Source organism: Dermacentor variabilis, chromosome 5 (genome assembly GCF_050947875.1).
Source record: "Dermacentor variabilis isolate Ectoservices chromosome 5, ASM5094787v1, whole genome shotgun sequence".
Lineage (NCBI taxonomy): Eukaryota > Metazoa > Arthropoda > Arachnida > Ixodida > Ixodidae > Dermacentor > Dermacentor variabilis.
Window position 1 is genome coordinate 63,993,425 of NC_134572.1, and position 26,056 is coordinate 64,019,480.

General features: G+C 44.4%; 1 protein-coding gene and 1 long non-coding RNA gene across 2 annotated transcripts in view; one reads left to right on the forward strand and one right to left on the reverse strand.

Annotated features, from left to right (window-relative positions):
• Window positions 1–26,056, forward strand: part of LOC142582691 (uncharacterized) — a 43,648-nt gene that overhangs the window by 6,476 nt on the left and 11,116 nt on the right. The window contains exons 2-4 of the long non-coding RNA XR_012828470.1: window positions 5,006–5,104; window positions 13,636–13,786; window positions 20,880–21,140. This is a non-coding gene — a long non-coding RNA (uncharacterized LOC142582691). The remainder of the gene's footprint in view (window positions 1–5,005; window positions 5,105–13,635; window positions 13,787–20,879; window positions 21,141–26,056) is intronic.
• Window positions 4,929–26,056, reverse strand: part of LOC142582690 (colorectal mutant cancer protein) — a 34,005-nt gene continuing 12,877 nt past the window's right edge. Inside the window, exons 11-16 of the mRNA XM_075692641.1 lie at window positions 20,031–20,208; window positions 14,664–14,895; window positions 13,646–13,819; window positions 8,660–8,829; window positions 7,488–7,590; window positions 4,929–5,089 (exon numbers count right to left, since the gene is read on the reverse strand). Coding sequence (XP_075548756.1) covers window positions 5,000–5,089; window positions 7,488–7,590; window positions 8,660–8,829; window positions 13,646–13,819; window positions 14,664–14,895; window positions 20,031–20,208 — 947 coding nt within the window. The 3' untranslated portion in view covers window positions 4,929–4,999. The remainder of the gene's footprint in view (window positions 5,090–7,487; window positions 7,591–8,659; window positions 8,830–13,645; window positions 13,820–14,663; window positions 14,896–20,030; window positions 20,209–26,056) is intronic.

Below are 26,056 nucleotides of genomic sequence, written 5' to 3' on the forward strand. Positions count from 1 at the left end.
GGAAATAATGGCATTTCACTAAGGCAAATGCATTTTAACATACCACTACCACTGTACTGTTACTGCTACTGCTTTGGCCACATGCCAGCTTTTGCGCATCTTAGCTAAGTCCCGCTGTTCATACAAGATTTGACGTAGCATATGTCAAGGCTGGCAGCTGGTAGAAACAGTATCAATATTCTTAGAGCAGCTATGATATGCTAAAACACACTAATGTAGTTGAACATCATTATATGCAATATTTGTTATAATAGTACACACTGATATCTAGAAGACAAATCAAGTCTATGCGAAGAAGACGCAAGTGGGATTGGTGCCTCCCCTCCAATGGGCCAGCAAAATGTCTCTTGCAGATGTCTTTTTTTCTTTTTCGTTTTTTTGCTTGGGATCAATGCTATATCGCATACATGCACTTTGCGCCATCGTTAATACACAACCGTGTAACTGTGTGACAACATGTGATTTGCACTTCGGCTTGCCAGCTGTGGCTTAACCAAGCCAAGCAGCTGGACGAAACGTACACCCGCATCCAGAATGGGCTACTTCAAGCTGCTCTTGCCAAGTTGTTTTTGCACTATTGTAACCACAACACATAATATTAGTCATCTGAAAGAAAAATTTGCTTTGCTATAACCGACATTATGTTGGATTACACATTTTTTTGGTTTCGTTATAGCAGGAGAATATTCACTGAAATAAAGCACGGCCAATCAAATTTTAGATTTACTTCACCATGTCTGATAATTTGTTATATCCGTGTTATATCTCCTTTGAAGCAATGTAGGCATTCTTGAAATACATGTAAGAGGTTCAACAGTAGAGCCTTGTAGTATACAATAATACTAGCTGGCACGGTGCTAAGTTTATGTGTGCGTTGTTCCAGCTGTCCTGGAATGGACACATTCGGCACCTTGCCAGCGCAAATTACGTCCCACATTATGTTGAAACACCTAATCAAAATGACACATGACAGTTTTCATTCACTTAGACATAATAAAAAGCAATAACAACCACAACGCTAATACATTTTATGCACAAAGACAAGTCATCATGCTTACAAGCCACTTCCCAGCAAACGACTTCAGATCAATTTTGGCTATTGGTGTTGCATAGAGTGTACTTGAATTTGCCATTCAAAAGCTGCTAATGCAGCTACAAACTAAACACACAATCATTCTAAGCAATAGCATGCCTTGGCCACAATTTCTCCACATCAGGTCCTAAATACATTTTCAGACTAGTATGTTTATCAGAGCCTGCAAGCTGGGCATAGTAAAGGGTAGCCGTGATTTAAAGTAGCACATTTCTACATTTATAAATGAGGATATGTTCAGTACACAGTTCAATACTTAGGCTCAACATTTTCTAGCATTTGTATTCAAATTAAAGATTCTACCTACATTGCAGCATTTTGAGTTGCTGATTAATTCAACCTTGCACTAATCTGTGATTAGCTCACACAGTAGTGATTTCTTTGTCCTGGGTTGTTGACAATCCTAGGTTCAATTCTCAAACCATAATGAGAATTCTTTTACACATTTGCAATGTTTCCTCTCCAAGAATCTGAGTTTGTGTAGCCTTCTGCTTCAAGCAGGTGGACAGCAAACATTCCTTCTATGAATTTTTTTTACTGTCCATGGATTTCCACAGGGCTTATTTTGTTAATGCTACTGCCCACATATTAAATCAGGGATTACTTGGTCACACGGAAGGCAATAAGTAGGATAACCATGTCAAAATCTGGCATGCAGTTGCACTAAACTTGTGAAAGGGACAAGAAGCTTGTCAGCATTTGTTATGGAAATGATTGATATGTTCACGGTGATAAAGCCTAAACCCAGCATGATGGTGGATGCCATGCAGAGGAATCAATGCAGGATGCTATACATTTTCTTTGGCAAGATGTTTGCATTTTTTCCCCCCTGCCCTAACTTCCACTTTCTAGAACTGCCTTGCTGTGGTTGAGGCTTTTAAGAACAGTGTGTGGGTACCATACTTATGTGAATACAATGTGACCAGGTAGCCCTGTTTGTGAACTTAGAATGTGGTCTTCATTTAGCATAATGTAGTGAGGAATCCATTATTGCAATCCATGCCAGCAATGGGCTATATGTGGGCTACGCGATGACAGTTTGCCAACTGTGCTGTTATACGATTTTCTTATGAGAGTATGATGTACAGCACAGAGAAGTCAGATATTTGTGCACCACAGCAGTTGCCATTTGCTTAGTGAGGCTGCATGGACAAGCATTGCTCTAGTGAAAAGAGCCTATTGGTCTGAAAGTCCCTAGATATACTTCCTCGGTGTAGTTGGACCACATTTTGCTGTTTCCCTGTGATATGCTCTCACTTTGCAGATTTCCACCTCCTGCCAATAAGCACCTAGTTGTCTGGTGGCTAAAGCTCAGCGCATTTTGAGGTACAAAAGTGCAGGTGGGGAGTTGAGCGAAGGATCTTGTATTATGTATTCGAAGCACGATTCGAAAATATATTGTAAGCAGCTTCCTCAGGCTGGTTACGCACAAATAATAAAAGATCTCACGCTGTAGTTGTGCAAACATGTTACTACGTCGATTCCGAATGAAACGATCCACCAAATTGCATCTACCATTCAGGCTACTGGCCGCTGGTTTATATGGGCCTAAGCTTCATGTTCAGAGAGTTAAGTTCAATGCCCCTGGGAAGAAAAAACAAGTGTGAAGAAATTACTGTTTCCTCCTCGGCATGTGTGAGCACACAATGCATGTGAGAACCAGGACTGCTTATGAAAACACCGGGCAGTCCTGTCAATCTTGTAGTGAATAAATGCAAAATGGAGATAAATCACACACACATTCACTGAACACACTTTGTGAACTTGCCACATTACCAGATATTTGTTACCTCATTGTACCCTGGCAAGTCTGCAGTCTTGCAGGTCACTCACAGAGTTTTAATGCTGCTGCGAGTTAGAAAAAGAATTCACTAGGCGCAGCTGAGTAAGGTAAGTTATATCCCGGTAAAATGGGGCAGTATCAATTGCATCATGATCAAATTTCTCGGCCGCGATTGTTTAGCTTCTCATCTTGCGAAAGGGAGCCAATCACAATCGAGAAATTTGATTCAAATCAGACTCGACTGCAATCAAAAGTGCCTTGTATGACTGGATTATTAGGTAGCTGTGACAAGCTGTTCTAATGACTAGGTATACAGGGTAAATTATTAGCAGCCTCGACCAAGGCACAGTCTAGCAGCTTCCTTTTTTGAACAGTGTTCAAGGATACTGATTGCTCTAAGCAGCTGTGAGATTCAATAAAGGCTGGTCCCACATCATCAGAACACAAGAGGGTGGAGGCAGATGACTACCTGGCTACTTTTCAGTGGCAAACTTGAAATATGGTTTGGGTTGGACTAAACGCCTTACAAACCCTGACTATTTTGCATTTAATGCAGTAAATGCCTTTGGAAAAGTACTAATGCATGCATGGACATTTCACCAAATGCCATTGATGCTTCACTACGGCTTGTACCCATGCTTACAAACAATTGTACCTAGCTATTAAAGGCGCTCACGAAGACAAGTGAAACGAATTAAGCCTTGAGAAGGATCTTGTACACACCGGTGTAGACACAAAGGAAACGTAATGCCACTTACTCAACCAGTACATCCATGAGAGAAATACAATGCTGAGAAAACAACAAAAATAACATAAAAATTAAATTTGGTCTTCAGCTGCAGCAGAACAAAAGTATATGAGATCGCAAGTTAAACTCATGTGGCACTTCCAATGTCACATGCAAGCAAACTGTGTTTATGAAAGGCACCTTCACTAGGTAAAAAAAAAAAAAAAAAAAAAAAAAAAAAAAAAAAAAAGAGAGAAGCTCAAATTTCCTCAAACAACTCACTGAATTTCCCTCTAAACAAAAAGCAGAATATCAATCAGGCTCTAATGATAATGAATTAAACATGGTCAGTCAGTTACTAAATGTACTTCTATCAACTCTTTAAGGTCTTGTTGCCATTATGAATACAGCCACAAGTAGCTGATTAGATTTCAGATTCAACAGGCAGACTCAGACCAAGATCCAATGCGCAATAGATCCAAGACACACATAGCAGCTGATATGGGTGCTATATATACACTCATGAGTGGTACGACAGGGAACACCAGAGCTGTCTTAAGCAAGAGTAACTTGTAACATGTGGATTCACAATTGCCATGAGCATACATACTAAGTAGCTTTCCCATTGTGCATTTGGTGTAGATGTCTAGCTGCTATGGTCTCCTGACTGCAGCTTTGTGTGTCCCCTGCCATATTGCTCACAGGGGTATGCAGGTAGTAGTAGACAAGTGTTCCGAGTATGGTGGGGGGGGGGGGGGGGGTGTGTCTGAAACAGCTAACTTAAGAATAAAGTGGGCAGAACTGACCTCCGCTAACAAACTGTTGCGCGATAACCTGTGCTAATTGCACAGTATTCCTTCTAAAACGGCCGACTGCTCCCGCATAAAGTGGTACATTGAGGTTGACGGCCACGCTCTGCAGCTTTTTTTCTTGTTTTGGGGAACAAATTAAAGTGGACCAGTAGACCTCATATCACACACACTTCTCGAGCAAATGGTTCTTGATTGCATACAGAAGCAACAAGATGTTTGTCATAAATTTTCACAAGCACTGCTGTTAACCACCTGCAATGTCATGTGACCATACTTTACACACTAGACAAGTACACACTTATGACAGGGACTTCTGTACAATGCCTCTCTCTTCCCACGCAACATTACACAGTAACATGCCTATAGTCATTATTGAAGAAACCGCAAACAAACAGGCAAAAGAGGAACTTCATTGGGTGTTATATGTATATATACGGCACCAATATGAGTACACAGAGCAACTGCATGGAGTCATGTAGGCATGACTAAGACAAACACTTCAGAAACTTGGACTAACTGAACAAGAAGCTAGGATACTTCAATGACCAACAACTCGTCCTTCTGAACTTCATCTGTGTACCACCTTACAGAGATGTCTCACTTCCTGAGAGAGGCAAGGCGTGGCGCATACCGGAGCCTTCAAGCATCGCTATTCGCTGCTTCAACATTTGCACCTGCAGGAGAACAAAGTAAGCATCTTTAGCCTGGAAAAAAAAGTAAAAGGAAGGGCTAATGTTTAACACAACTTACTTTGAGTGAGAAGTATAAGGGGAACCAAGGGGCTAGAGGGACTAGAGCATGAGTGCATGGTTCATTTCACTGAAAACAGTTTGTATGAAGATGCTATATCCTGGCAATTTTCTGTGAGCTGGGATGCTCAGCAGAGATTGGTGTCTGTTCGGTAATGGTTCATTTCACTGAAAATGGTTTGTATGAAGATGCTATATCCTGGCAATTTTCTCTGAGCTGGGATGCTCAGCAGAGATTGGTATCTGTTCGTTAGAGGTTATTATTTCTTGATCTCAGGTACAAAGTCCTCCAATATGTTGAGCCAGATGCCAAGGGGCAATTCGTGGCGATATTAGAGACATGCTAAGCAACATGACCCCTTTGGTTGATGAAAACAGGATGGGCACTAGCCAGCCTGAAGCAGTGGCACTTGAGCTACTGTTCAATGCTTAGCCCTGTCAATGTCAATCACCTCACAATCGTCCCTCTGAGCCCCAGCTGAGACACCCTGGCGCACTGAAATGATGGAAGGCCCACGACTCCAAATACACCCCTAGTAGCACAACTAGCAATAATAATAATAATAATAATAATAATAATAATAATAATAATAATAATAATAATAATAATAATAATAATAATGCGGGCATCAAACCCTCATCCACAAGCTTGGAGCGCATACCTTTAACTACAGGATATACAGTAACTGGCAAAGGAAGCTGCTTCTACTGGAAAACATAGCTGCCTCTTGTTTTTTTTTTACAAAAGTATGGTGTGCCTCGACACCTAAAAATATGGAACGTGAGTCAATAAATCAATTTATATTTGCTATGATGTCTTTCAGTTTACCTGCGCTTTTTCTTATTTAATTATTGGCATATAATATAAGCTAGGAAGCTGTTTACCTGGCCCAGGTGGCCATTTGTGTACACTGCACATTATATTTCATGCGAACACAGCTCCCTTCATACTTTCATCAGATTTTACTCAAACCCAGTATTAAAACCACTGCATTGAAGATACATTGACGACACAAATAAGAACTTTTCACATGGTTACTGCTTTTGGCAGCAACATTATTATTCATAAACATTAGAAAACTGTGCCTGTTCAGGCTTGTTCACGCTGTGCCAGGCATTGTACACTGTTGAGTCAATTTCAGGAAATAAATATTCGGTTATACAGAGCATCCCAGCTAACTTTAGCCAAGCTCTGAGCTGGTAGAATTTATGATTATGAGACCTGTGCTGCTCATTCATTAGTCCTCATCTGCCACCAAGGTAATTCTGGTGCGGTAAGTACCAGCTAATTAATCAGCGAAGGCTAATTTAACAAGTTTAATATCTGAATTCAGGGTATAGCTTTCACAGGAAAATTCTTGCATCCTACAGCAACCCATTCAGTTGCTATGCCAAATGCAAAAGAGGAGCACCGAGCATGCTATAGACATGCTGCCCCAGCTGACAAAGTATAGGTCTTTGGTACAGTGAGCGCTCCCTGATGTTGGCCCAATGCGGGGATCGCACACACACACAGCGCCTCGACACCGCAGTCCAAAGTACTTCAATTCATTCAGCATAAGCGGAATTATTGGCAATCAAACACCGCCTCCGATGTGCTCCCGTTCCTTCTTCGATGCTTTTCACGGCGAAGGCTACGGCGAAGTGGGGTGTGCCCACAACACTCCCCCTCCTAAATGTCACCAAGGCGCACAGTTCAAATTTCATTTTGGATGTTAAAAAGGACACCACGACTTCCGCCTTTGGTGGCTATGTCGTGCTAAGCATAAGCCAAACACAGTTGTCCTCATCAAGCCGCAATGCGCTTAGCCAGTGGACTCGTGGCAGCACCCCACTATGGCTGCGGTATCTATGCCATGTAGCCGACCCCAGCTTGGTGTCAGCTGTCGGCCAATAGCAGCTGTCTAAGGGGATGACGAAATAGTGCGTTTAGAAAGGAGGGAGGACAGGGCCATCTGTTGAAAAGAGAGCGTTTGAGAGAAAGGTGACTTCGCGATCTGCTTGCCAGCTCCACACACTGCCTACGACAGCAAAACTTGGCTGAGATGTTCACAGCCGCGTATGCTACCCGTGGAACGCTACCTGTGGACTATGTTATTTCACCAAGTCTGATGGGTGGTTCAGGGCCCCTTTAAGCAAGTCTCAAGTGGAAAGCACTCTTTGTAAATCGCAAGTCTGAGCAAAAGTATGAAGAACTGAAATTCCAAAAAGCATCAAAGCTCACTGACTGCTTAGAGGTATGTCTATGGTTTCAAATGTTGGGTCTGGTGAGCAAAAGCACATGCTGCCAATAAGCCATACTGCACTAATAAAGAACACATACCTGTGAGTTATGTCGTTCAGACATGGCCGCCATTTGCAGTTCCACCTTCCTGAGCTTGGCCATATTTTTCTTCTTGACTTTTTCAAATGCTGATACCAGGGCACTACAAGTGAAAGAGCATAACGAAATGCTTTAAGATGTACTTGCAAATCACTGTGCAGCAATTTTACTCTAAAGGAAGGAAAAGTGAAGGAACAAGTAACAATAACAAAAGAATTGCAATTAGATGACAAACAAATGCAACATCAGTAATGCTCTATTGTTGTCGGCTGCCTTGCACAAAATAGGTCTACTTGAATCTTAAGCTTTTAGGCTACTAGTGAGCCAGCCTCCAAAAATGTGGAATTGTTCTATAAATGGTCATCAGGACTCATGAATTATTGCAAAGGCTCATTAGTAATCTGCACAGAATGCACTATGCACATTTGTCCAGAAGAATCTTTGAAATGCAATACTAGTGGAAGACCTATCTATCCGGCAACTTGGGAGTGGAGTCTGGAACAGGAGGCAGTGCACTTTATGCACAGCAGTGTAGTAATAATACATTCATTAATTATTACCTGGATGTTTAGACAGGGAAGAACGTAATGCTTTCACACTTGTGGGCAGGTGTACACACACTGAGTGTAACCATAAAATAGCCACTGACTTCTACGCTGCAAGTATTTTTCATCACTCTACTGTGCGTAGTGGTCTACAGCCAAATTTTCCACAAAAGTTGCTGATAATGATTGACAGTGAAAGCAAAATAAATTATGTTTGCATGAAATTATTCAAACTTCACTGGATTTTCATATGCTTTAATGAAATTAAGTGAGAAAGGTAGCTAATCAAGATAACAAGTTGGGCTAGTTGCCGAAATATGGCTGAACTACATTGTACAATGAAAAATACATTGGCTACCATAAGAGATGCACTAAAGCTATGTTAGAGTGCTTTTTTACCTTTGGTTTCACACTCAGGAGACTGAACTGCAATGTTCAGCTGGGTTTTGCCACACGGAGAGCACTTAACAAGAAGTGCAACATGTCGGCAGTTCTAGGCTATACTGATAAAGTTCCTGGCTGGGTGTAGCTTAGGTAGCATAACAAGATTCAAGAGTGGTCTCAGCAAGAAAGGATCAGAGGGGAAGGCAAAACAAAGAGGAGAGAGATAGAGGAGAAAAGCCTTGCCTGTTAGCCCTCTTGAGATCATCGACGAATTCTGCCGACTGCCGGGAGCGGAGCTCTGCATTTTTGGTGATCTTCTCCAGCGTGGCAACAAGCTCGTCGACGCGTGCCTTGAGGCTTTTCTCCCGCTTCTGGGATTCAGCCAGCTCCTGAATTTCTGGACTGGTGCCTTCCTGCAAGGGGGGTGCCAAGTTCAGCATCAAGGCACTGCACACATGTCCGAGACCCTCTAGTGGGAGTAGGAACATCGAAGCTCCAACTACTTTTCCTTTCTTAAAAGCATTGAATACTGTAGGCACATTCAACTTACATTCCCAAATTTTCCTCTTTTTCATGCAGCAATGGTATTGAGTGAGAATTTTCTTTTCCTCCCACATGACACTGGGAACCTGGCTCATCACAGTCCCAAGCTGTTAATGAGAACTGGGCACTAGCATTACATTACCTTAGCTATCCTACAGTTAGATTAGATGCAACAGCCTGTGCTAGGCTTGCGCAATTACAAATTTTTTGGTTCGAAGTGAAGTCAAAGCAAATAGTAATTAGTGTTGAATAATTTTGAAGCAGATAGTTCAAATAGTTATGGGATTTGCATACAACCTTGACATAATAGCCAGACGCTGATTAACCTAAGAAAATTGGTTCCGTACTTGTTAGAAAGGACATAGGTTCATCTGCGAAGCCCGTTTGTTTTCAAAGTGTAGTTCTTCAGATATCTTCATGCAAAAGTGCAAATTCAACATTTATTACAACTCCAGCTGAACAGAAAATTTGTTTACAGGCTCTTGCTCACTGCTGTGCTTCAGTTTACTTAAATATTATGATGACTGAGGCCGCACGAGCACTTCGTATCCACCCGTCATGTGTAGCCGTGATTCTGTGAAGTGTGACCTTGACTATGACATGCTGGCAGTTCATGCTGTGTTGCACAAATTCAGCTTGATGCTCTCCGTACACATGACCTTAACCCATTCCGTTCTGCAAGCGCACAGATAAAACATTTTTAAAAACGGAACAGACAGATTTGGTTGCAGGTTACATACCAATTTAGACTTAAGGTGTGGCTTCACGGCAATGCGGCCATTTTTAGAGCAAAGCTCTCTACTATCAGCATCGCCAAAGATGCGAGGAACAGAGCTGCTGGCCAAAGATATGATGTGGACAATTCATGTATCTGGCGAATGTGGCGACTGTGTTTACAAAGATTCAGCCATTTTATGAAATTATTTTCGCACGTTACATGCGAGGATGTTTTTTTTTTTTGCTTTCCGGGGTGTTGTAATCTGGGGCGCAGCTTATACCTAAAAAAATATGTGTATTAGTTGGTCTCAAATAATTAAAAAATTCCTGCTACTGAAATTCAAGCTGAAGCGAATTTCAAATAGCGTAATATTCAATCGCACATTCAAAAATATTGAATATTCACACTAGCCAAGCCTACACAGATGTACCAAACACACCTCAGCTTGTGGGACTAGCAATGCATATGCGCTAAAAAGAAAATAAGGCACAATGTAGAATTCGTAAATGGTCTACAATGGACCCTTTGAGGGTTTTTGCCATGCATGTATGGCACCGATCTTGTGTTTGGCATTTCGCATGTACGATACAACAACACTGGTTGTTGGGAGGTGCTGCCATCTCTACAGAGTCTCACAAACTCATTTAAAATTAAATTTCTGCTCATTAGGGTGCACAACCCGACTTGTTTACCTCTAGGTGCTTGCTCATGTGGTCGCTCACGCAGTTGCTTGTGCTTTGTTTGCTACCTCCAAGGCATGCGTGGAGGCAATGGTATTGTTTCTTTACAGTAGCTTTCCGTTCACCCTAGGTATCCGCATGCAGCGCAAGTGCCGTGTGTGTTTTACCGTGAGCTGGTGGCCGAAGCAAAGAAAGGACACACGAGTCATGTCTGTTGCTTGTGACAAGGTGCTCTGTGCTGAGCCCTACTTCAAAGAGTCCCATACTCTGAAGAAATACTACTAGAGATACTTTTCTACCTCTTGGACAGTAGTAGGAATATTTGTGTGAACATACTTGACCATGCATGAAACATATGTTTAGCCATAAATTTTACTGTAGACATTTTCCTCTATCTCTTGCCGTATAGTGTGTTTGCGTGTATACAGTGCAGTCTACTTATAACGATACTGCATATAATGATATATCAATTATTACTTATAACGATACCACATGTAATGATGTACCGGTTATAACGATGAGTCAAAAGTATCAACTTATGCTTTAGGGCTATAAGAAAAGACCATATACAACAACATGTTATGACCGCATGTCGGATGCAACAATCAAAATTTTGCCTTTTGGATGGTGTTTTCCATGCATTGGGCTTGACATTTGCAATGCTGTGTTCCCCTTAAACGAACGATGCCGAAACAAGGCAAGAAGTTTACCTGTGCGAGTTGGTATCTGCTGTGATTACCGCATAGCGCATCCCACCTACATGCCGATTGCAAAAGCCACGGAGAGCATCGCGAGTTGGCGTAGCGCACGACAAGATGGCACCAGCTGTTTCATGTGCACATCACACATCACCCACGATCGTGCTCCATACACGTCAGAGACAGAGAGATAAAAAAAAGTGAGAAGTGCAAAGCAAAGCCGCGTGGTGGCGCCCACGTTTTTTCTACAATCTCTCTCTCTCAGCACGGACGGAATTGCACCTCAGAAGCAGTCTTGAAGCAGCGGACAGCCCAGTTTGTAGAAGATGATGCCAACAAAGTGGGAAGCTGTCACTTGGGGCGAAGCTGCAAATTTTGCAAGACTCAAAAGAAGTGTATGCTTGTGCAGTCGATGATATCGACGATTCTGAAAACTAGGAATGTTGCGATCATGAAAGCTGGGACCAGTGGCCATGTTGATCAATGGAAAAAGGGTTTGGACTCTCTTCTACCACAAACCATTTCAGAAAGATGGGCTTTGTGAGCCATAGCGAAACCCTCCATGATAGTGAAACTGGCATGGTGCAAGCCACTGAAATTACTGAGCTCTGGAATCTGGAAGTACGTTGCTACTGACGGTCAAACAGGTGATGCTTCAATGTAGGAGCTTCAGAGAGCAGATAGTGCTGTCTCATTTTTCAAAGAGATCTCTGACGAGCTGACTGTTGTCACGACAGACTGCAGTGTAGAGCGACAGAGGGGACGACCACAGCAGTGGTAGTGATGACGAGATTAACAATGGCCTGTCTTTGACTCGAACCTTGATCTTCATGCAAAGTGCACTGTTGGCGATCGAGTCGCTCATTGATTTTGTGCACGCTAAAGGATTGCCGCTAGTTTTCGTGACGCACATCGCGGTTGTAAACCTGAAACTACCACGAAAGCAAGTGCTTATTTTTTACTATTTCAGCATGACAAGTGCTTGACATGCTGCTGAGAAGTATAAATAAACGCTTTTTTTTTTCCATAGCCTACTTTCTACAATATCTATTATATTGGCAAATTTTGGTTCAGGGCTACAAAGGTATGTTTGTCAACTTTTTTTAGAGCAGTCCAGATATAGCGATTATCGGTTATAACACTGCACTGTTGGCGCAGGTAAAGCATTTTTGAGACAAAATACTGCTGGTAATATGCTTTTATTGTATTCATGAGTTTTCAGTCATTTCCTACAACTGAAAACTGCAACGAAAATAATTGACCACAAGAACACTAAAAAAAAAAAAAAAAAAAATCCATCCTCAGAGGGGTTAACTGATAGGCTTTTTCTAAAGCAGCAGTTATCAAACACTCTGGTTTCAGGGAACCTGCCTGCCTCCAAAATGCACGGTGTACCTTTGGGTCTTTGTATGCCAAGCATGCTAAACAGGAGCAAATGACAACTTTCCTTTTCCTTTATCTGCCTCCTACCTTTGTATTTCCACCGAACTCATCCGGTTAATCACTTTTAATGGTTAACACTTGACCACCAGATAACTTGTGGTCATTGACTAGCAGTCACCTGTTACTGCATCCCATACAAACCCACTCCTTCCTTCTCAATCTCCTCTCAAATGTTACAGAAACACTAAAGAGAAGCATTGAATTAGTTCAGGCAGATAAAATATTTTTCCAGAACTCAATTTTTTTTCCATTGATTAGTACATTTATAGCTTAATTGATAACTGCATTAGTTGGTTACTAGAAAAGGACACGAAGGCTGAACTTCCAGTTTTTGAATATTGTGCCTAATGCCAGCGCTGGTATCAGTGTAACATCACAAATTTCCAAGTATTTTCTCTTATAATTTCAGCTGTTGTATCGCAGTAAAAGTTCTCAAAACTTGCTTAGTTCAGTCCTCCTTTAGAATACAATGTGGTCCATCTTTACCGATAAACAACTAGCAAAGCTCGAGTATATGCTGTCAAGATTTACAATGTCCGACTGAACCAGGGTGGGGACCTTGAAGGCGTCATCACCACCCATCTTTTGTTATTGCATCTTTTTCCCACTTACCAAGCCTCCTCTCATGGTAAGAATGACTTTTCTGGCATTGCAGAAGCATAATTTACTACACAACTGAACTTATGTTTCTCTTCAGTGTCCCTCTGACTCTTCTTCATTCTCTGATCCGTGATGCCCTTCTTTCTTTTTTTTTTTCTCTTATACCGATAATGTCTTATCTCCTAGTTAACCCCAATGAAACAACCCAGAGAATGCACTCATGCTAAAAAGCTTCGGCCACAGGTATGATACAGAATCACTTGCCAGCCCCTCCCCCCAGCCTCATCCCCTCCCCCCCTAGCATTGTGCTGCTAGCCTTGAAGTTGGAGGTTCAATTCTCAGCCACAGCGATTGCATTTCTATGGGGGCAAAATGCCAAAATTTCTCCTCTACTACTTAGATATAGGTGCACATTAAAGAATCCCAAGTGGTCAAAATTAATCCTAACTTCCCCAGTACGGTGTGGTGTGCCTCATAATCATATTGCCATTTTAACACTTAAAACCTCAGTCCTTTTTTTTTTTTTTTTTTTTGTAGAATCACTTGCCAGTCTCACTGGAGGCTGCTGAGGTGGCCGCACGTCAGCCAACTGTGTTCTAAGGTGCTCCATGGAGACCAGGTAGGCCTGTTCCCGGGCCTCCCAACTGCCAGCTCGCAGTTCCAGTGCAGCCTTCTCCTTCTCCAGCAGGTAATTTTGGGCCTTCAGCTCAGCCTTTTCCTCCTGCGTGCAAGGGCGTCAGGCTCATCCTTTGAAACTACCAAAAACAAAATATTTAATTCAATGTTGCGGCCGCATTCACTTGCGTTAATATAAACTCTGGTAACTAAGAAGTGCACTTTATCAAAACAAATCTCAGAATATTGTTTAGGCCACTATATTTGCAACACATTCTGAAGTCACTTAAACCGAGGAAAGCATATGTATAATTCAGCCTTCCCGCCTTCTAAGGGCACAAAGGCTGAATGCAAGGCAGCCAGGAACAGCTGTTGGGAGGTCATTTGTAATGTATAAAAAATCAAAACAAAACCACACCTAATATTCAGGCAGCTTTGTATACTGATGGGCAACATTACAATACAGTGTCAGTTCCTTGCTAGCATTGTTGTGGCTACCAGCTCATGTATCCTGTTCCTACATCTGTTCTGGTCATACATGTGTCCAAATGCAATTGCGACTTTGCAGTTTAATCCCAATATAGTGCATACTTTAAGCTGAAAATTTGTTAAATAGGATATTTCAGTAAAACAAGATTTATACATTTTAGCACTTAAAAAAAAAGAAAGCTTTCAAAGGTTCCTGGAACACTTATGGCTGCAGAAAGCTTGTAACGAAGCATTTGGGAGTAAAATCAGCATTAAAACAGGGTGATGATCTAGTGATGAAGTGCATCTGCAATCTTTTGATATGCTACAAGGCTGCCCTATGTTTCTTAAGTTTTTGTACACTTCTTGGTCAGCGAAGCGAGTTTGCCTTCTTTTGTTGCTAAATATACTTTTATGAAGTAGCACACAGACTAAGGGCGAGCATCCTTTTTAGCAATAGGACTGGCTTTTGGAACACAAACCTTTATGGCCATAAGTTCTTGCATGAGCACGGCATTCTCCAGGTCAAGCTTGTGGGCATCCAAAAGTGTTGTGGCACCACGCGGTTCAATGTGCACACTCTCCAGCTCCAGCAGTGTGGCTCTCAACGCTGCACGCTCGTCGCGCAGCTGCACCAGATGCTCACGCAGGCGCTGCTCCTCAACCTTAGTCAATTCGCCACCATCACAACTGCTGGAAGTTGAACTGGTTGTGCTGAAAGAGGGCGAGGGGGGGATAAAAAAAAAGATGTCTCTACACGGAGCTTGCATACTGCTGAGAATGTAAAAAAAAAAAAGTTATAAGCTTTAACATTCAAAAGCAACACAATGTCTGTGAGAAATAGATCAACTCGCTCAAACTGTCCCACTTGTGAAATGAACATGAGCATTCGGAATTATGCTCTAATTGGAATGCAACCGCCACAATCTGGAATTGAGCCTACTCAGCAGCACAGCATCATAGCCACTGAGCCACCGCCACGACGTGTACTGCTGAGGCTGTGGCTTAGCTGCTAAGGAAGTTGCGAAGGTCACCTGCTAGTGTGACCCTCCGCCATGTAAACAACAACTTTGTCTCCGCTGGACACCTGGGTCCCTGGTTTCCCATGTCATTCCTTTCAGTCTGATCTCAGGAACAACATCGACTCTTTAGGTTCCTCAAATGCAGTGATGCATTCGGTACAGACACACAGTCATTGCGAGGCTTCAACGATTGGATTAAAAGTAATGCTTATACACAGGTTGCTATATCTAGGACACCATGCCTAAAACATAGCCAAGGGCTCTGGAAAAGTCTCAACCATTCTAGATTTTTTTTTTTCATAACGTTGGGGGAGGGGGGGCAAAATCTCAGCCAAAATCTCAGCATATTCCACCAACATTCTGCGTGTCCTTATCAAAATGTTGGTTTGCTGCCGAGGTTTCTCTTGTTTGGCCACTCTTGATCAACATGCAGTGGAGTGCTCTGGATAAAGGGTTGTCTACCAAGTTGACATTTCCAAATTCTCTGAAGTTTCGAGGTTTTCCCTGAGTGCATTTGCAAAATTCCCCGAGTGACACAGAACTTTATTTTATGTCACGACTGCCCGATGCTGTCACTTCCTAGTAAGCATGCTAAAAAATAAAGAAAACAACTTAATCTAGTTTGAATAGTAACAAGTAGCATTTATTTTATTCAAAAAGAAATAAGAAGGGAGGGGTTAGTAAAATGCACACTGAATAAAATATCTTTGAAAAAAAAAATGGTGAAACCCATTGCAAGTTGAGGCGAACATTTTCAAATACAAATAAAAAGGACACGACAGAAACCAACAGAAACAAATATTTTAGAACATCCCCTTCAGTCACAAATTATAATCGACTGTCGATACGTGTGTAAAACATAGATGGTGCTTGAGACTCCACTGAAAATAAATCAAGACGGTATAATGACTCTTCGAGCATTTTATGATGAGACATCATAATTACAGAGTAACTAAATATTTGAATATTGTAAGGTCAGTCATGCTACGTTTCTTCATAAAAAGCATGAAATCTTTTGCTCGAATTACATGCAAAAGTTATTCATTAGCCTCAAGCCATTTCAAGAAAGAAAAAAAAATATTCTAAGGTTGCTACCGACATGACCCAAATCAAACATCACATAAAACACGGTAATGCCTTTGCCAAAGTGGCACTCTAATGATACATATCCTTCAGAAGTAAAATGAAAGTAATTTAGGTTATCGGAATGTTCAATTTACCCTAAGCTTACCGTTTATGTTCTATTCCTTGCTATCAGTGCACAGAAATGGCAAAAATAGGCCATGTCCACAAATGTGGACGCTGTGAATGAAGGGGATATGAGCTATTTCTGTCAACTGATAGCAAGCTCATTGGTATGAGGCCTGAACTTTGTCACAAGTGAGATTCTCTCTCAACAGCTGGTAAGTTAACATCAACTGTCCTGACACTCAGCCCGCACACAACGCCTCAGTGTTGCATTTCACTGCTTTAAAGAGTTTATTTTGGTTTGGATAAGGGTCACCTGCATCTCAGCGTCAGCCAATAATTTGCTTTTTGAGCTCAAGCTCCTTCAAAGAGGCGACACAGTTCCTTTCCCTATCAATCCTCAATGTCACGGTACTTTGTTCTCGCCATCGTTCTACCGTGTGTTCGCCCCACAGACCATTTGAATCGTCATCCTGTTAGTCAGTTGTACAGTCAACGTCCGATTTTTCAGATTCCCTGGGGGCTGCGAAAATGTAAGAAAAATCAGGCAGATCGAAAAAATTAATGCATGTCTTTTTAATTTTTTTTATTTATTTCCAATACTGTTAGCCCTGTCGGGCTGTTACAGGGTGGGAATACAGAGTACAAAGTTCATGCAAAGAACACTTTCAAGTTTTCTTCAAAAGGGTCAACCATGTTATTGTTCGGAAATACACACGAATTCAAGTTGTTCCACTCAACAATTGTCTTGACAATGAAAGAGTGCTTAAAGACATCAACTCTTGGCACATAAGGCATTATAGTGTGATTGTGATTAGTACGCGGTGAAACCCTTCCAGGAGGCTTCAAATACAAACTGGAATTCAGGTTCAGCTTATTATGATAGCGTTTATATAAAAACTTAAGGCGTGCGATTTTCCTGCGCACAGCCAAAGTAGTGAGACCAGCCCTGACTGCCCTTAAGGGCTCAAGTCGCCACAGGCACATCCGAAGAGGCCTGCCAGTACACTTATTAGGCATATCGGTGCTCGTACTGTGACAGGAGACGGCGGGTGCACGCGTGCATAATTAATACTGCGTCCCGTCACAATTGCCCCTTCCCACCCTTGTTACGCTTCGCCGCGTAACATTGCTGTATTGAAGCGTAAAGATAACTTTCGGGAACCGGCATTACGGAACGCGCCGTGCTTTCCGAGCTTGGAAGCCAACCGCGAGGACCACAAAGGCGGAGTTGGTGCCATTGCTGGCAGAGGCGAATTCTTTCGATGGAAAACATGCCGCCAAACGGCAAGAAGCTTAATAGCGAACGTCGAAGCAGCTCAGCCTAGCGCTTGCTGCGGTGGTGGCTACGGCGGCCACCGGATCTGCGGTCACGGAAAAAAGTATGGAAAATTGGACTGCGAAGTGTTCTTGCCTGCGAAATTTCAGATGTTCTTATACATTCACTCTATGGGGTACGTGGTGGTGCTGGGAAGCCATCCGGATTATCGAGTACCGTATTTATTCGCGTATAACCCGCACCAAAATGTGAAAAAACGCGTTTAAAAAGTGGGGGTGCGGGTTATCTGCGAATTTTTTCCTTGGGAGGGGGGGGGGGGGGGTCGGCTTCACCGCAATGTGCGGCGGCCTCCCCGTGTAGTCCGCCATCCCCATCGTCATCGACGCTTGTCAAGCCGATGAAGGGCCAACGAAAGGCCAGCATTTTGTTGAGCCTCGCGTTAGGCGCTGTTTAGTGTACTTACCCCAGTTTGCACTGTTTGCCTGCTTTGTTTTGGCATCATGAGTGCGACTCGACGGCAGTGTTTCACAGCGAAAGAGAAGCTAAAGATTATAGCCGCTGCCGAAGAAATCGGCAACAGAGCTACTGCAAGACAGCATGACGTCGACGAGTCGTGCATTCGCGACTGGAGGAAGAAAAAAGAGAGTCTCGAAGCAACGAACCGGAACAGGCGAGCGTTTCGGGGTCCGAAGACTGGCGCGTACCCCCACCTCGAGACGCAGCTTGCGAAGTTCATTGAGGAGCAGAGAAGTCGTGGCCACGCTGTTTCGACTGAGATGGCGCAAATGGAAGCCCTGAAGTTGGCCCGGGAATTGAACATTCCACGTGAGTTTCGTGCAAGCCGTGGATGGCTTCAGCGCTTCATGCGAAGACATGGATTTTCTATGCGGCGGCGAACAACCATGTGCCAGTGGCTTCCTGAAGCCTACGAGGAAAAGTTGTTGAACTTTCAACGATATGTGATCGCACTTCGGAAGGAGCACAGCTATTTGCTGTCTCAGGTGGGAAATGCTGATCAAACACCTGTGTACTTTGAGATGCCGATGGACACGACCATGGAAAAAAAGGGCTCCAAATCAGTCAGCGTGCTGACCGGCGGAAATGCCAAGCTGCGCTGCACAGTCATGCTATGCGCTTTGGCTGACGGCACGAAACTGCGCCCGTATGTCATTTTCAAACGCAAGACGCCACCTGGCATTCCACTGCCCCCAGGAATCGTTGTGCGTGCGGAAGAAAATTCGTGGATGAACAGTGGCCGAGTCGGTGACTGGCTTCGAGTAATCTGGGAGCGAAGACCAGGTGCCTTGCTGGCACGCCGGTCGATGCTCGTACTAGATTCCTTCAGAGGCCACTGCACTGATGCGGTGAAGGCTCGCCTTGCCGAGACCAGCACCGACCTCGTCATAATACCTGGCGGCATGACGTCCATGCTACAGCCACTCGACGTGTGCCTGAACAAGCCGTTCAAGGCACACGTGAAGCGGCTGTATGCCCAGTTGATGGCCGACGGCATTTACGCCCTCACACCGACGGGACGCGTGCGAAGGCCTGATATTCCATTGCTGTGCCAGTGGATCGTGGATGCGTGGAAAGCGATACCGGCCGATTTGGTGCGCAAAAGCTTTAAAAAATGTGCGATCAGTAATAGTCTGGATGGTTCCGAGGACGACTACGTCTTTGAGAGTGGCGATGAAGCCTCGGATGGCAGTAGTGAGAGCGGCGACGATTAAGAATCGGATAACCAGTGACGTGGTGGCGGTCGTTTGAATAAATGTTCTGAAAACGAAATGATCACTGAGTGTGAGTTGCATCTTTCTAGCGCTCATTTTTTTTTCAGGTAAACGTGCGGGTTATACGCGAGTTTTTTTTTTTTTTTTTCCGCCGAGTTCAAAGTTAGGGGTGCGGGTTATACGCAGGGGCGGGTTATACGCGGGTAAATACGGTATGTCCCAAAAATCGGTCGAACTGTACACTGGCAACTCCTCCAGCCAATGACATGACGTCAGAGACCATTCGTTACGATTCCTCTCTGTTACTTGAGCCAGCATTAGCGCGACTTTCGTTCCTTTTCAATAAACTTACAGCTAATTTTCCCTGATAGAAGCAGAAATTCCCTGAGTTTTCCCTGAGAATTTCCAGCTTTTGCAGTTGGTAGACACCCTGTGGATATATTTAGACCAACTGAGGTTATTTAACTAGAAGTGAAAATCTCTCCATGTGAGCGCTTCCACACTTTCCACACTTTGACGTCGATATGAATGTAGCTGCCACAGCTGGAAATCAAGCTGGCCACCTTGTGCTCAGGAGGGGAATCCTATTACAGCTGTGCTACCATGGTAATGGAAATACAAGATAGAGACCTGGTGGTGTGGCTGTGTGAAGAGAGGTCCTCCCAGGGGCTGGCAGCCACACAGCCAGGTGAAGTCACTGCCAAGGCACCCCCGCAATGGCGGTCGAGCCGGTGAAGGACTTGTCGGGCCAGACCCTCAGCTAGCCGCCGCTCTTCTTGGGCGCGGCACATGATCTCCTCTTCCTCCACTGCAACATCAAAGCCCAGAAAAACTGAAATGGCACTTGAAATGTGGCACTTTGCAACTCACCATTTCATGGCCTTATGGCAATAATTCTAGAAACAACAATAACAGTGATTACCTTTTGTGTAAGTTCACCCGTTTTAAAACCAATATGTTTCCTGCAGTTTGCTATGTAATGAAAGGGTTTCTAGCTTCATGTTGGCCAGCTTGTACATTTGTAAGGTCACCTGTGTCTAAAGGCTGTGCCAAACTGTAGAGTTTCTCCAGCTAAAGGTGTTTCACTCTATGGTTTTGCAAGCAATAAAATACACAGCAGCATTCATTTTCTAGTTCCCCTTGTCGGCAGCCACACAGATAATATTTCATATGTGCTGTATTTACTTGATTTTAATGTGCACAAGATGTATGCATCAAATTTTATAGGCCCAAATTCAGGAAATAATGTGCACCCTTTTATGACATGCATCGAACTTTTATAACGACAATAAGAAAACATTCTTGATTTTCACAACCAGAAAATTTAATTGTTTAAGAATTTACTTTCGCACTTGATATTGATGCGTGTATTCTACGCAGACAACGACAATGGGGCCATTAACGGACTCCATCTAGTGGGTCAGTGAGATTGGGTGAGGTCAAAGAACATGTGCCCTTGTTCTGTTTGTTTTTGAACAGGTTGCCCTGCTGACGTCTCCCTGTCTTCTGTCCATGTTGCACCGCGACACTGGTGGAGGTGCGGGGTATTGACCGCGCCTGATGCTCCGGAGTCCTTCTGAGAGTCGTTCACCTAGCCCGGATGCATTGTCACCAGTTACGACACCCATGCATCGCTTTAGTCAACGACTGCTAGGCCTTGCCCCGGAGTTGTCCCCTCTTCAACCATCTCTCTCAAGGAGCTCCACACATCTCGCAATGGCCGAAACCAGCCTACAACAGGTAACCATTCTGCATGCACTGGTTCCTGATTGCTATTGCGGTGCAGTCTTTAAAGACATTGAATGCTGGCTTGACCAGCTTGATCATCGGTATTTTTGCAAGTACCGAACGACGCGATCGCGCCCAGCAGATGATGGAGCTATGGGTGCAACAACCGAATGAGTAAGTCACAATGTTCACCAAGGACATGGCCCACCTCTTTCATAGAGCCGACCTGAACATGACCGAAGATAGAAAGTTACGTTACCTCATGCGAGGAGTAAAAGAGCAGTTGTTCATTGGGCTTATGCAAAATCCACCATTCGCCATTGCTGACTTTATCAAAGAGGCTATGGCTATTGAGCGGGCCCTTCATCAACGATGCAGGCAGCACGATCGACTCTCCACCAGCAGCATGATCAATGTTGCTGCAGTGACTGCCAAGTATCAGAACCCCTTGCGTAACATGATAAGAGAGCTCGTCAGAGAGGAAATTCACAAGATTCTGACATCGACACTGGGCAAACCTGTAGTGTCAATCGCCGAAGTGGTGTGCAATGAAATCAGGCAGGTGTTCCCAGCAGCCGATCTTCAAGACCACCAGCGTCCCGTGAGTTACGCCGCCGCTGTCCAATGTCCACCACCCATTACAACCACACCGCCGTACCACCAGCCACTGGCGGAGGCCTGCCAGTCTCAACAGCCAGCCTCCGCCGCAAAAGGAGGCTTCAAGGCGCGCACCCATTATGCCGCTGCAGTCATACCACCAGCTGTCGTTTGCCGTGCCTTGGTCAACGCCACAAAACGACACTACGGTACGGCAGTAATTTCGGAGAACCGACATATGGCCCACCATCGACAGGCGCCCACTCTGTTTTCACTGCGGAGGCGCTGGCCAGATTTCACATAATTGTTGGCATTGCGACACATCATTTCGACTTCTTCATCCGTGGTCCTATGGTCGACGTGCAACTGACGACTCAATGCTACGCTGCAATGACAACGCTTTTCAGGAACCTCCAATAGTGCACCCGAATGACGAATCCGTGCCTAATAATCAGTCTGATTTCGGCCGTCGGTCGCGCGCTCCAACCCCTCCACGTCAAATGGTTTCACCAATTGGACATACTTTTGCTGACCGCTGAGGATGAAGGTTGCCCAGCCCAAGCCGGGGAAACTAACGGCGGCGACCTCTGGGTATAAGGTTGCAGGCCTGCCGCAAGACAATAAAAACCTCCAACACTCCCGCTCCAGAATGTTGTAAAGCCGATAAACACCTACCCCGAAGAAATAGTGAATGCAGACTCTGATATTTCCATGCAAGGGCAGCCGATGACAGCCTTAGTCGACACTGGTGCCAATTTCTCTATAATGAGTCAGGAATGCATCCTCCGCTTCAAGAAAGTTAAGATGCCATGGACGAGCACTCACATAAGAACAGCAGGCAGCCAATTACTGATGCCTACTGGAAGATGTACTGCTAGAATTAACATTGGGGATTCTTCTTTCGTGGCCACTTTCATCATTCTTCCTGTGTGCTGTAAAGATTTGATTTCCTAAAAGAATATGGTGCCGTAATTAACATCCCGGACCGCATGGTGACATTGTATAAGAGCCCTGGTTTAGTCCACTGCTTATCGCCGCAACACAACATCTTTTGTCTAACAGAAGACGACGTCGTCATCCCACCTCAATCATGTACCCTTGTTTCGGTAGCATGTTACGTACAGTTTCATTGTGAAGGAGTTGCTGACTAAATAACCGCATTGTTGTTTACTCACAGTATCTCTGTCGCACGAGGAATCGTAAATTTCACCGACGGGCGCACGAACCTGTTGCTAACAAATCTTAGCACAGAGCAACGGCACCTTTCAAAGGGCACGGCTGTGGCTTATTTTGACAGTGTTGCGGATGTTCGTGGCTGCTGTTCACTACTCGAAGAAGCGCCTACGCTAGACCCAGCTCCTGTACTTGACATCAGCGCTGCTTTGTCGCAGCACAAACAAGAACGGCTTCTTGCACTATTGGCCAAGTTCAATGACTGCTTTGCGTTGATGTCCAGCGTCGGTCGGACGCCTCTAACAATGCACCGAATAATTACAGAGGATATGGCAAGACCAATTCGCCAAAATCCTTATCGTGTGGCTCCCAGAGAATGTGAAGCCATACAACAACAAGTGACAAAAATGCTCGAAGACGACATGATCCAACCATCAACGAGTCCCTGGGCATCTCCTGTAGTTCTAATCAAGAAAAAAGATGGCAGCTTGTGTTTGTGTGGACTACCGAAAACTAAATCAGGTGACAAAGAAAGGCGTGTACCCGCTTCCCCATATAGACCATTCACTCGACAGGCTTTGACACGCACGTTACTTCTCTTCAATGGGCTTAAAAAGCGGATATTGCCAAATCGAGGTAGATCCGAGAGACCGTAAAAAAACTGCTTTTGTGACACCAGACGGCCTATACGAATTTAAGGTCTTGCTTTTCGGCTTGTGCTCTGCCCCTGCTACGTTTTTACGCCTCATGGATACTGCGCTTTCGGGTCTGAAGTGGAAAACCTGCTTAGTGGACCTCGACAATGGCATTGTGTTCTTCGCAACGTTTGAAGAACACCTCAAATGGCTTGAGGCAGTTCTGCAGTCCATACAGTCCACCAGCTTCGCCCTGAAGCCAGGGAAGTGCCACTTTGGCTTTGCAGAACTACAGTTTCTTAGTCACGTCATCAGCCATGTAGGTGTACGCCCAGATCCTGAAAAAATTGTCGCCGTCGCGCAGTTTCTCGTACCATCCAATAAAAAGGCGATCAGGTGCTTCCTCGGCCTCTGTGCCTATACTGCCGGTTTATTGCAGACTTTGCTGGCATTGTGTCGCCGTTAATTCGCCTCACGAGAGAAGACGTTGCTATTGTATGGGGCAACGAAGAGCAAGGTGTATTCAACAACTTGCGACAACGTCTCCAGACAACTGCAGTGCTTGCTCACTTTGATGAGACCACTCCTACATTGCTCCACACTGATGCTAGCAATGTTGGCTTGGGAGCTGCTCTTGTGCAGCGGCAAGAGGATGCAGAAAGAGTGCTTGCCTATGCAAGTAGAACACTCTCACGCACAGAGCCTCATTACTCCAAAACCGAGAAAGAATGCCTCGCCGTGGTATGGGTGGTTATGAAATTTCACCCATATTTGTATGGCTGCCACTTCAAAGTTATCAGTGACCACCATTCACTGTCTTGGTTGACAAACCTTAAAGATCCGTCTGGACGATTGGCATGTTGGAGCCTAAGGCTGCAAGAGTTTGACATGACTGTCATGTACAAGTCCGGGAAACAACATACGGATGCTGACTGCCTGCCTCAATTGCCAATAGAGTTGCCTGCTCTACCCGAAGAGGAAGACTCAGCATTTTCTTGTGTTCTGGACACATCCGCCATCACGCAACAGCGAGACGACCCTGAGTTGCTTGAACTAATCAATTACTTGGAAGATCTGCGAAACCGCCTAGAGTTTTTGCAAGAGGAATGCTATTGTTTTGTTTATGGGCAAAAGTCCATTACAAAAGAAACTTTTCTTCGACCGGGTCCACCTATCTGCTCGTCGTTCCTGCAGCTATTCGTACGGAAGTACTTCAAGCCTGTCACAACGAGGTGACAGGCTTCAAGCTGGTCACTTAGGCTACAAGCGAACATTGGGCAGAGTGCAGCAAAGGTAGTACTGGCCGAGACTTACCACCGCCGTGAGACATCACGTTCGCACTTGTCTCGACTGCTAGAGGCGCAAGTCGTCTCCGACAAAACCAGCCGGCCTCCTACAACCTGTCCAGGTTCCTTGAAGACCATTTGCTCAAATCAGAATGGATATTCTGGGCCCACTTCCTATTTCTACTGCAGGGAATAGCTTTGTTATTGTCGCAACCGACTATCTCATGCGTTAAGCTGAAACAAAGGCAATCCAGAGAAGCACAGCAGCCAAGGTGGCGCGCTTTTTCATTGAGCATGTTGTGTGCGACATGGCACGCCAGCCGTCATAATAACAGACCAACGAGGAATCGCATTCATGGCTGCACTTTTAAATCACATCTTGCTGTTAAGTGGGAACGGCTCATCGGAAGTCAACTGCCTACCACCCACAAACCAACGGATTAACAGAGCGCCTAAACAAAACAATTGAAGACATGCTCTCAATGTAAGTGGATGTTGAACATAAAAATTGAGATGGCATCCTACCTTGTATAACATGGCAAAACAAGAGATGGCACACATGACTCCGTTCACCCTTGTTCATGGACGGGATGTACGAATGATATTGGATGCAATGCCTCCACGACTTTGACAACACTGACACGGATGCCGATGTGTTTACGCAACGTGCAGAAGAGACTAGGCAGCTCGTGCGCTTGCGGATCTGCCAGTAGCAAGACCACGACACAGGCCGCTATGATCTTCACCATAGAATAGTAACCTATGAAGTCGGGGTCAGAGTGTGGGTTTGGACACCCATACGGAAACGAGGCCTCTCCGAGAAGCTGTTAAGGCGATACTTCAGACAATATTGAGTATTGCGGCGACTCACTGATGTCACCTATGAGGTTGTTCTCGACAGTCATAATTGTATGTGCCGCACGCACCGTCTTGAACTTGTGCACGCTGTCCACATGAAGCCGTATGTGAGCAAATAACTATGCTAGAGACCCTTACTTCCGCAAGTGACATTTCTGGTCTAGCATGAGGGTGATGCTTAATGGACAAATGACGCGTGTATTGTATGCAGACGACAACGACGATGGGGGCATTAATGGACTCCGTCTAGTGAGTCAGTGAGATTAGGCGAGGACGAAGAAGACGTGTCCCTGTTTTGTTTGTTTTTGAACAGGTTGTCCTGCTGTTCTTGAAGAACGTCTCCCTGTCCTCTGTCCGCGTTGTACTGCGACAATATTCG